The sequence below is a fragment of the Alosa alosa genome, chromosome 24 (genome assembly GCF_017589495.1).
Source record: "Alosa alosa isolate M-15738 ecotype Scorff River chromosome 24, AALO_Geno_1.1, whole genome shotgun sequence".
In the NCBI taxonomy this organism is placed as follows: Eukaryota; Metazoa; Chordata; class Actinopteri; order Clupeiformes; family Clupeidae; genus Alosa; species Alosa alosa.
The window spans coordinates 3869398-3881724 of NC_063212.1; the positions used below are offsets into that span (position 1 = coordinate 3869398).

The following is a 12327-nucleotide window of genomic DNA, read 5'->3' on the forward strand; positions in this document are numbered from 1 at the left end:
TGTTTTGTTTTAAGTATAAATTCAAGTCAGTGGAGCGTTCTACTTGCATTGTGAAGAGCCGTATAAAAATGCTTTAAAATGCCTGCTGAAAATCAGCTTATAATAACTGAACGTCACTGTAACTGAAAGTTGGCAAGTTAAGGTCCTGTTTGACCTGTCAGAATCTTTTTCCTGACCAGCAGACCCCTTGCCAGCAGACTGTACATTATTCCAATTAGCGTCAGACATATTTATTGATTCATGTGTGTTGTTTGGTTACTATGAACAAGGCCAGGTAGCTGTGATGCATGTCAGCATCGATTGCCTGCTCAAGCGTACTGTATGTGGTGGTGTTGAAGCAGTTTTATCAATTACTACCTTTATGTTTCTGTGCGTCAGCTTACCTGTCCGCCAGCTTACCTGTCCGCCTGCCTCTCTCTCCTCCCGTCTCTGTCGCCGTCTCACCTGTTAATCTCCATCACTGTCACTGGCCTTACTCACTCTCTCTTGCCCTCTTTTCCACTCCTCCTCCCTCCTCTTCCTCCTCCTGTTCCCACTCCGTGGGGTGAAATCCTCTCCCTTTCTCATCTGTGTCCTTTACCCTGCTTCTGTAAGTTCCGATGTTCTCTCACATCCATCTTGCCGGCCCTTTCTTTTCACTTTGTGTTCTCTCTTTCCATTCTTCTTTGTGGACCCACTGTGTCATATCGCCCCCACCCCCAACCCTCACTCCATGTTTCTCACTCCACAGGGAAATGGTGTTCAGAGTTTCTCATTATTTTTTAAAATTCCTTGTCAACTTAAGGCGATATGATTCAATGTTTTTTTTTTACGATGAATTGAGCAATTTGCTTCTTTTCTTGATAATGTGTCTTAAAATAAGTCAAAATACTCTCTTATTACATGAAGTCAAATGATGAGAGAAAGTGCTAAGTAAGTGCCTTCATACAAAAAAAAACAGTTGATTAGACAATCCGTTTTTGCAGCGCACCTGAAAATGTTCTGCCAGATAACACGTTGCCTTATCCCTCCACATTTTGGCGTTTTCTCTGCACTGTAGAGTGCAAGCTTCTGATTTTAGTTATGTCCTTCACACAATTTTTGAAGTCTACCCACCACCTATTGGTACATAAGGCGCGGATTAAACTTTGCATATCTCTCTCCGTCCGTTCCGCAGGTGTGCGGAGAGCATGCTGTGCGTGGTGCCCGACATCTCGGCCTTCCGGGAGGGCTGGCGTTGGGTGCGGCAGCCGGTGCAGGTGCCCGTGACGCTGGTGCGTAACGACGGCATCATCTACTCCACCACGCTCACCTTCACCTACACGCCCGAGCCGGGGCCGAGGCCTCACTGCAGTGCGGCCGGGGCCATCCTGCGGTCCGGCGGCAACAGTAGTCTCCTCTCGGGAGCCAGCACGCCCAACAGCACGGGGCCCAACAGCGGGGGGCCCGACACGGGGCCCTACGGATCCGGAGCCAGCGGAGGGGTACCAGCGTCGGCATCGTCCGCGGCGGCCGTGGTGTCCTAACACACACACACACACACATACGCACACACTGGGAGTGAAAGAGTGTGGTGGTGGTGGTGGTGGGTGTGAGTTCAGGGTTTCTGTGGGTGTACATATATGCACACACACACACCCCTGCTACACGGAACAAACGAACAGCAAAGAGAAAAAGACTGAGCATACAGACTTCAAAAAAAAAAAAAAAAAAGTGCTGCATATTAAGTTTGACGGAGAACCTTAACAAAAAAAAACGTGAACGTGGAAAAACAAAGGAGGAGTTGGGAGATGACTGAGCAGTGGATAACGGAAGTCCGGGGGAAAATGTTGATGTCATGGTTGCGTGGTGTTCGACAGCACCCTCCAGTGGCACATGCTAAAGAGACACGCCCTTCTGGTGCAGGTGGTGGACTCCGCCTCCACCAACCTTCCTCTCGTGAAAGGAGCTTCCCTATTGGCCGAGAGCACCAGCGCCTGTGATAGGCCTGTGAAAGTGTTGCCACGGCAATGATACATCAGCCATGTACAAATCTTTGTCTAAAAAGAAGTCTATTTTTGCGTTTTTGTTTTTTCCCTTTCTGTTTTTATCATTTCTCTTTTCTGTTTGTTTGTTTTTATCTTTTGTCTTGGTCTGTTATGTTTTTTTTGTTTCTGTAAAGGGCAAGATGTATTATTGTGCAAAAGGAGGGTTGAGTCCTAGTGGAACACGCATACAAATCGTGATAATAACATAGTTTTTATGGACCAAGGATATTCTATAAGCTTTAGTAAAGGTACATTTTCTTCATACCTTTTTTGTATCAAACATATAGTACACTTTTGTTACCAAATAGTTTCTATTCTTCCTCTGAGCCTCTGTCCTGATGTATGTTTTGTTTTATTTTTACATTGTTCCTCCGTTGTCTGGGGTTGCTGTCTCCTCACGTGCATCTGTATCATAGATTTTTTCCCCTCTTACAAATGCCTGCTCTTGGGGGCCTTTCAGATGGAGATTTTATGTTTTGCTACTTTTTTTTGTTTCAAAGAGGTAAAAGAAGATTCTTTAGTGTGAGGGTTTTTTTTTTTTTTCTCTCTCTCTCTCTCCTTCCTGTTTTTACTGAAAATGTTAATTAATTTGCGTTTGGGAGAAACTCAGAGGTCCTCTTTTTTATCCTGTGTTTTTATGAAGACTTTTAAAAAAGAACAAGAAGAAGAAAAAAAGAAGAAAAGCTTTAAGCAATGCCTCTGCCTTGCCTGCAATACTCTGTGCGCTACATTTCCTTTAAGAAGCATAAACACGTCTGCATAATCTCCCACTAGCCATGGCGATGTCTGCAAATCCTAGAGTCTTCTGTTCTTTATCCAGCAAGGCTTCCAGTCGACACATGCGGTTCACAGGCAGACTAACTCTTTGTCGATTCATCCAATCTAGCCTTAGCTGTGGTGCTTAAGTCCTAACGGTTTGCCATAGAGTAGTTTAATGTCTTCTAGCTCATGTTTTCAGTGTACTTACAAAGAGAAGATCATGTACTACTCGAAAAAGAAAACCCACATATCCACAATATCAATCAAGTTGTCATAATGGTGTTTGTTGTTGTTACCATGGAAGTATCAGATGTTACATTTAAAAACAAACAAACAAAAAAAGTTTTACCGGACTTTGAAATCAAGGCCTTTGTTTTTTATAGTTATCCCTCAACTTCCTCATTCAGTTTCCTTTCGTTCAATTTTGACTTTCAGTTCAGGACTGATGGAAGAGCCGAAGCATTGGCATGCACATGAAAGGCAGACTCTTCCATTTTTGACGTGGCCTTACTGCAGCCGAGTGCTGAGAGCACAGTCGCTCCTTGAAAAGGATGACCTGTTTTGACTGTGTTGCTCTTGCGCTCCTCACTTGCCTTTCTGTCAGATTTCAGCGCTCGACTCGAGTGGCCGGAGTTATGTCGAGGTGTTATATGAAACGTTCTGATTGCTGTTTCTTCGTCGCACAACTGTCAGTTGCCGACTTCTGGAAATCCTGTAGCATGTGGAAGCGGGGATGATGTCAGTGGTACATACTCTCATATACATGCACAGTTAATGTTCCTCGAATATGGAAGCAGCTGCCAGACTAATGTGAAGTGGTTATTGAACTCACTGTCGTCTCTGGTTGCAGGCCATTGTATACCAAAGGCAGGTCTCCGCTTGAATTGTTAGTAATAGTGTCATTTCATCTTCAAGATTTCTGATTCTGATGACCAGAGCTCTTTACAGTCACGCTATGGACTGCTCTTGCATCCGCATTGATATTCAGCTCATTGTCTGGAAAGCTTGTAAGAGTGCTTCTGCTTTGGCTGTTGTTATACAACCGATGCCTTTGACGCAGAACAACAACAGCAGCAACAACAAAAACAAAAAGTTTCTCAATGCCTCTTTTAACCTGCTTGTTACGTATATGTCAAGATGACTCCTGGACTCTGTGTAAAAACCACAAACACACGTGATAGAAGCTGTGTTTCATCGAGCACATAATGTCTCATCAAAAGCACGGCCTTAATACCCTAAAATTGTCCAGCAGCGTGGGAAAAAATGGGTGCATTTAAATCCAGTCACTGACTCTAAAAACGAACACGAAAACCAGCAGGATATATCGGCTGTGAGCCTGATTTAAAAAAAAGAAAAGAAAAAGAAAAAAGAAATGGTGTGATTGTTTAGATAAACTGCAGCGCCAACAATTTTGTCGAAAGATTAGCCTTACTGGTGATGTTTTTTTCTCTCCCAGAAGGATTCAGTTGTCTCAATGAGCACAGGGTCCGTGTCTCTCTCACGATCACTGCACTGCCTCCACGTGTTTTGACACACTTTAAATCTAGTCTAGTATCAGCACCTTTGTGGCCCCTAGCCTAGAAGAAAAATGGTCTGTGGTTTTCCTGCAGTTAGATGTTCATTGTACGTGCTACCGTACTCTCCAGAAAGCACTAGCTAGCTACTACCATATTTGTATTTGCTGTCGTTTAGCTGTGTTGTGTGTAAAGAGATACAATGATAGACAAAACAGTCAGTAGAAGTTGTGAAAGGAAGGCATCCCTTTCTTTACGCGTTGATGTGTTGAGGGTTTTCAAAGAAAATGTAGGGAACAGCAATATTGTATAGGTCATGCTCTCTGTCTGGTCTAGATGTGATAACCACTGACCTAGCTGCCTGGTCTTGTATCTTTGTGGTCATTTTTAAAACCACAAGAACAACAAAAAAAAATCTAGGTCCATCGTTTTGTGTAACACTTCACTCATCAGCTTTCTAACCAAGCAAACGCTCTTATAAACTCCATACTCATTTACTGCTGCACTGTCTTCCTGTATGCTGGTAGACATGGATGAACAAAACATTCTTTGAAAACAAACAAAAAATAAATGTATATTAAGGCAATACTAGTATTACAGCCTAATCTTCCGGGGAAAACTGTAACTTGAATGTTGGGAAAAAAACAAAAATGAAAGTGTTTTTTTCCTCTTTGTCTTGGCGGTATCTTTCATGTATGTCCTGGTTCTCTTTCAGAACAATGGAGACTTTTTTTTCCCCCCTTGTCTTTTTGCCTTTGTCAAATCATCAATTTTAAGGGATTTGTGCTGACAATTTTGTCCCATTTTGTAGTCACTAGTGGAAGCGTTATACAATGTAATATTGTTATTCTTTTTAAATTATTCTAAAATATGTCCCTTCCCACTCCCAGTCTAATATTATGCCCCCAACCAAAATAAATTAAGTGCATTTATACCCAAGTTGCCTCCTTATGGCCTGGGAGTTGATATTTAAATAGTCACCATGGTGACGGCTTGCTGGCAGTTTCCAAGGGAACCGGTGCTAAGAGCCTGACTTCTTTATTTCTCTTTTTTCTTTCTTGTCATTGAAAGTGTCACATCAAACCCTGAGAATTGTCATCTGTTATCTGTGTTACATGGAGTTTTTGCATCAGTGATGTAGGAGAACATACTGCTTATCAACTTGCCTCTTACTCTCTGTCTTGATTTGATTTGGTTATTGTGTCTTCAGTAAATATGTGGATATTTTTTACTGTATTTGTAATGAAACTGTTGTTTCTTTGGGGTAAAATTCAGCAACCGATTAATAAGTTGATGTAGTGTACAACTACTGGCTCATTTTAAAGAACCACCACTAGAACTGTGCGTCATTACCAAAGCCAATGATTGTTGCATGCACTACAAGTCACTCAAGTTTGAGTTTTATCGGTTTTATATTTGTAAACACACTAAAACACATTCAGTTCATGTCTTGGCACCCTTAGATTCCAACATATTCTTTGTATAACTGTGTCCTTGAGATTCTCTGTTCCAGTTATATCTGTGTGGTTTCGTTTACTCATTCGGCTGCTAGTCTTTGTTGTTTTTGGTATTTTGGAATGAGGAGATCTCTCTCCCTCTCTCTCTCTCTCTCTCTCTCTCTCTCTCTCTCTCTCTCTCTCTCTCTCTCTCTCTCTCTCTCTCTCTCTCTCTCTCTCTCTCTCTCTCTGTGCCACCTAGTCTGCCATCTAGTCCTGACCCCTGGGATTTCAGAAATAGAGGCAAAATCTGTCCGCCAATATGAACTCAGCAACTTAGCCGAACAGTGCTGGTCACAAGGCTCTTCTCAGCCAACTGTCAAGACCACATCAGAAGCAAAACAGTCATTTGCTTCTGGTCTGGTTCCACTGTTTACACATATCCGTTTAGAAAGGAAGAGACCACACAGTCAAAACGAGCACATTCATGGGCTTTCACTGGTGTCAGTGCTTTAAAGGTGTCATTAATCCATTCAATCATATGGGTTATCAAAATATCAACTAGATACATTTGAAACCATTTCTAATTCAGTTTTATCACTTTTAATTCGATTTCACCTCAGCCTGATTGGAAGTGGGTTGTTTGTTGTTTGTAGCCTGTTACAAGCCTTTTTTAAAACAAAAGTACCTATTTAACAACTTACGCTTCCTCACCTTCTCAGTCAAATGGGATGATATGTCAAAACTACATTGACTGATATTTTCTTTTTGAAAAAACAAATCACTTCATTCTTTTTATTTTTTCATCATAAAATGTATGTTCTTCCAAAAGCAGCTGTCATGTTTTTTGTTTTTTAAACAAGGAGCTCTGATCAACGTGTGTTTGTGTGTATGTTCTCCAATATGCCAAATGTCTTTAAAAAAAAAAAAAAAAAAAAAAACGTAGAATTCCATGCACTGCTATTTAGGATAAGACCTACAGAGAGCAGCGGGAGGGGCAGCTTTAAGAAAAGAAAAGTAAAAAAGAAACAACATGGAGAAGAAAGAGAAACAGCCCAACAACATGAGGAACTTTCTCTGTGGATTCTCAGCCTTACAATCTCAGTCCCAGAGGCTGCACTGAATAGAAGTGTTCACCTTGTTCTCTTTCTCTCTCTCTCACCTTGACTGTCTAATAGTGTCAATGAAGAGAGGAGCCTGCACGCCTCGTATGTTAGCAGAGGTCTTGGCCCTCTTGTGTTCTTGTGCACGCTGTGGTTTTCCATTCACCAGTGTTCACTTATTTGTTCTTCCCAAAGCTGCTGCACTGCAAAGTTTCTCTTCTGTTCTGCTGTTACGGTGATCATTGAAGCATTTTCTTTCATTTGGAAAACACGCTCCCAAAAATCTCTGAGCATTGGCCAATAAGCCCTCCAAAATGTTTGTGTAGCTAAAGCATGGGGCTCGCCTAATGTGGCCTGACTGGCACTGATCACGGATCAGTTTAAGACCCATTTATCTTCCATGCTTGCAACTACTCCCTCGGCAGCATAGCCCCCCAAACCTTCCTCTATACGGTTCATTTCATACATCTTTTCTCTGGTTTTCACCAATTTTCGTATTTAGTTGCTCTTTTTTCCTGTTTGTTTTACATGTTTCCATCAGTCATTTAACTTCTTTCATGCTCACTGTCTCTCTCTCTATCAGTGAGTGTATTGTTGTAGTCGTATAAGCAGAGCTGTTGGTGTGTTAGTCAACTCAGTGCTCAGAGGGCCTCTGACGGTAGAGTCTGTGCTGTTTGTAACTTCTAGCAATAACATGAAACAAGGGGACAGTTTTTTGATAACATATGATAGTTGTTGTTTTTTGTTTTGTTTGTTTGTTTGTCTGATTGTTTTTTTGTACATATTGCACCTGCTCAGTTCCATGTTATAAAAGGAAAAAAAAACTTGCAATATTGGCATAAAAACCATGAAATAAAAAAGTGGAATAAAGAGTTATACATACTTTGACTGTCTTTCTTATGCATAACATGGCCCAATATGCAAGTGAGGTTAAACAATCAACCTTCAAACAGAAAATCATTGGATGATTAATAATATTATGCAGCATGCAATTTGAAGAGTTGGTGATTTTAGAGATGTTCAAGTCAAGTCAAGTTGGCTTTATTGTCAATTTCTTTACATGCACTGGTCATACAAAGAATTGAAATTTCGTTTCTTACTTTCCCATGCAGACATAGACATACTTTAAATACAGACATAGACATACTTTAGACATAGACATAGCCATAGACAATAAAAAATAAAAATATACAGACATACCACATACAGACATTAAAGTGCGAGACTGAAATATAGAACATGTATTAGAATATAGAAATATAGAATATATATAAAAAAATAGAGGTAGTTGTGTTGTATATTTACATAGCAGCATTGTGGCAGAGTGGCAGAGTGATGAATAACATTGATAGCATTTACATGAAGTTTAAACTTGTGCTTGTGTGTACTGTATATTTACATTGATATGCAGTCATTTCAAGTATATCAGGCTTGATATGAAGCAGCAACATGTTAGGCTGCGCAGTCACAGTGCAGTTCCACAGGGCGGTCCTGGGGAGGTGTTGGGGGGGGTTAGGGTAGACAGTATCCTAGGTTCCTAGCTGGCTGGTGGGGGGGGCTGTCAGTGATGGGAGAGTGGGTAGAGTGTTCAGCATCCTGATTGCTTGGTGGATGAAGCTACTTGCAAGTCTGGTGGTGCGGAGTGGAGGCTCCTGTACCTCTTTCCAGAGGGCAGGAGGTTGAACAGTTCGTGTGCAGGGTGGGTTGTGTCCTTGACAATCATTAGTGCTTTTCTTGGTGAGGCGGGTGGTGTAAATGTCCTGCAGGGGAGGGAGTGGTGCTCCAATGATCCTCTTAGCTGTGTTAACAATGCGCTGGAGGGTCTTCCTGTTCTGATCTGTGCAGCTTCCCGCCCCACACTGTGATGCAGCTGGACCACGATGCTCTCGATGGTCCCTCTGTAGAATGTGGTCATGGCGGGAGGCGTGGCACATGCCTTCTTCAATTTCGCTAAGAAGTAGAGGCTGCTGGGCTTTCTTCGCCAGTGATGCTGTGTTGGTGGTCCAGGAGATGTTGCTGATGTTTTAGCAGTACAGTTAATCTTAATACAACCCTCTTTTCCTGATTTACCCTTAGATTCAGGGCTGTGAACTGTGAAAATGAATTACCTAAAACTGGCAAAAAGCATATTGGACTACAATCATGGACTATACACTGCAAAAACTTTTCTAACCAAGTGTTATTAATATTCTATTTATATAATAATAATAATAATAATAATAATAATAATAATAAGTTTATTTTATATAGCACCTTTCTCAAACCCAAGGTCGCTTCACATAGTAGGAAGGCAGGGAAACACAATAACAAACAAACAAACAATACAACAGAGACAAACAGGAAATACAAAACAAACAAACAAAACTACAACAAAGACAAGTTATCTGTAGGAACTATGTGTTGGGTGTGGAGGAGAAGTGATAATTAAACAGAAAGGTCTTGAGATGCTTTGAAGAAAGGAAGAGAAGGACAGGCACGAAGGGGTTGGGGGAGGGAGTTCCAGAGTTTGGGGGCCAAGGCACTGAAGGACCTGCCACCCAGGTCATAGGATCTGAGTGAGCGGGAAGGAGTGTAAGGGGTCAGGAGGTCGCAGATGTAGGGTTGGAGCAAGGTTGTGGAGGGCTTTGAAGTTGAGTAGTAGTACTTTGTATTTGATCCGGGACGGAACTGGTAGCCAATGGAGTTGATGGAGAATGGGGGTGATGTGTGCTGATCGTCTGGTATGGGTGAGGAGCCTAGCTGCAGAGTTTTGCATATATTGTAGTCTTTGAAGGGTTTTAGTGGGGAGACCAAGGAAAAGTGAGTTGCAGTAATCTAAACGGGACATAATGAAAGAGTGAACCAAAGTCTGTGCATCACTAGCAGAGAGGAAGGGTCGGAGGCGTGCAATGTTACGGAGGTGAAAAAAAGCAATCTCAGTGAGTGATTTGATATGAGGATCAAAGCTAAGGGTGGAGTCAAGCTGAATGCCAATGTTTTGAACAACAGGGGTGGAGTGGACAGATGAGCCATCAATGTTGAGAGTGAGATGGGGAGATTTGGTGAGGATGCTTTTAGGGCCAATCAGCAGAATTTCGGTTTTGTCTGTGTTGAGCTTGAGAAAATTGTTTTGCATCCATAATTTTAAGTCAGAGAGGCATTCAGTGAGGGAGCGTGGTGGGGGGTCAGAGGGAGAGGGAGTGGTAAGATAGAGTTGGATGTCATCTGCATAGCAGTGGAAGTTGAGATCGTGGCTGCAAATAATCTGGCCAAGAGGGAGGATGTATATGAGAAAGAGGAGGGGCCCAAGTACAGAACCCTGGGGGACACCACGAGTGACAGGGGACTTGGGGGACTGATGTGGACCAAGTGTTACAAACTGCTTTCTGTTGGTGAGGTATGACTGAAACCAATTGAGGGCTGTGCCAGAAACACCAATAGCAGACAGACGGGAGATTAGAACATTGTGGTTGATGGTATCGAAAGCAGCACTAAGGTCAAGGAGAATGAGAATGTTAAGTGAACCAGAGTCAGCAGACAGGAGGAGGTCGTTAACTATGCGTAGAAGGCCAGTCTGTACTGTAACATGAGCGGAAGCCAGATTGAAAGGGCTCATACAGGTCGTGGTGGTTAAGAAAGGTGTGTAGTTGTGAGGCCACCACTCTTTTCAGTACCTTGGCCAGGAAGGGGAGGTTGGAGATAGGGTGGTAGTTTATTAGTGATGTGGGGTCGGAGTCAGGTTTTTTGAGAATGGGTGGAACTGCAGCAGGCACCACACCAGAGTTGAGGCAGGTGTTAACAATCAATGTAATGGGCAATGCAATGTAATATATTAAAAAAAGCATTTAGTTAGTATTGTTTTTAGTATAAAGACACTTTCTCCTAAAATCATTTGACTATTAAGACATATTATTAAGAAAACAAGCAAATGTATCATGATAAGACGTCTTATTTGCTTAACGCACTTGCAGCCAAATGTGCTTGTTTTCTTGATAATGTGTCTATTACTAAGATTAATAACACTTAGATATTTTGCAGTTTTTGCAGTGTACCTTTAAGGTATGTCTTCCAGAGATATTTGTCTTCAGGATAAGCCACCAGGGACTTTCTAAGCCATTTTTTCCCTCTAAAACTGGCATGTCCCCTCTGTGGCAACTGATTGAGCGTTTACACTGTGGGGACAAGGTAGGAAAACGGGCACTGTCACAGCCGTCCGTGCCACTGGTCCTAAGATTCTTAGAACCTCTTTGCATATTGGCCATTAAAAGCTTTGAGCTTCTTTTGCTCTTTGAAGCACAGCAATGCGGGAGGGTTATAGGAGAGTGAAGGCCAACACAGACTCATACACACAGACACACGTACACAGAGGTCCATTCATCCCGACCAAATATTTTCGGAGAGAAACGCAGCGTGTGTATAAATGATGCATCCAGCCAGGTGCTTAAAAGCTTTGTCTAATCCCTGTGTTCTCCAAGCCGACTGCTTTCCTCACTGATACACATGAGAGTTTATCGCGCTTGACAGTTGAGAGAGGAGAAATACAAACACGCAGCACAGGGGCTGTGAAAGTGTGTGTGTGTGTGTGTAACCAACAAAGTGAGAGGTACAGTATAAGAAAGTGCAATGAAAATGGGATATTTTATGTGCAGAAGCTTTTCATTTTGTGATTCCTTTGATACTGTCTCAGAAATGAAACAATAATGTTGTGGTATGACTGTGTTACACCCTAATATGGAATTAATTACATGAATTCCTTTTGCTTTAGCCTTTATGAAGAAGGTGTTTGCATGTTTGCCATATTTGTACATAGAGAAACACCGTACTGTTATGGCCTACAACACAATTCTGGTCTTTGAAGTTTGTTGCATTCATATGTAAAACATTGGTATGTGAAACCGGAATGACACTGTTCATGTTTATTTCTAATGTGTTATTCCTTTTTGGTAAATAATATGTACATGGAAATTAATTAAAACTTCACAACTTCACAAATGTGATGATAGACTGCTATATAACAGAACTTTAAAAACAAGTGATTTTTGTCATTTAAAGCTGACCAATTTTTACATTTAGCTTCACAAGCAAAATAGAAGTTATATACAGTAGAACCATAAGCAACTATAACAGCATTACAATATATTAAAAAAATGCACATTCAAGGCATCCGTAACATGACAGTGGGCCTAATACTAAATTGATATTACATTCTTTTATCAAATATAAAACAACAAAAGCAAATTACACAATTATGCAAAGTGCTCTCTCTTTGCTATTAAGTTTTGTTCACAACAAACAAGGACATGGATTTAAATGCTACATGGTAAAGGCTGCTTTCAGACCCTCTCAGAGCAAAAACCAAACTAAGCCAGGTGGGAACAGCAAGTTTCAGCAAGAATTTAGAGTTCTTTGAAGTCTATGGTGACAGATGCTGGATTCCCATGTGAAGATAACACCAGTTCACTGCACAAAGTATACAAACCGGTACACTCACAGGAGAAAAACAATGAACAGGTCAAGGACACCAGGCGAC

The 12327-nt window shown here is 41.6% G+C and overlaps 1 protein-coding gene across 3 annotated transcripts in view; it reads left to right on the plus strand.

Annotated features, from left to right (window-relative positions):
• Nucleotides 1-7700, plus strand: part of rbpjb (recombination signal binding protein for immunoglobulin kappa J region b) — a 70552-nt gene extending 62852 nt beyond the window's left edge. For all 3 annotated transcript variants that reach the window (XM_048236156.1, XM_048236155.1, XM_048236157.1), the window contains one exon: nucleotides 1157-7700. In XM_048236156.1, coding sequence (XP_048092113.1) covers nucleotides 1157-1505 — 349 coding nt within the window. In that variant the 3' untranslated portion in view covers nucleotides 1506-7700. The remainder of the gene's footprint in view (nucleotides 1-1156) is intronic.
• The last annotated feature ends 4627 nt before the right edge of the window (nucleotides 7701-12327 follow it).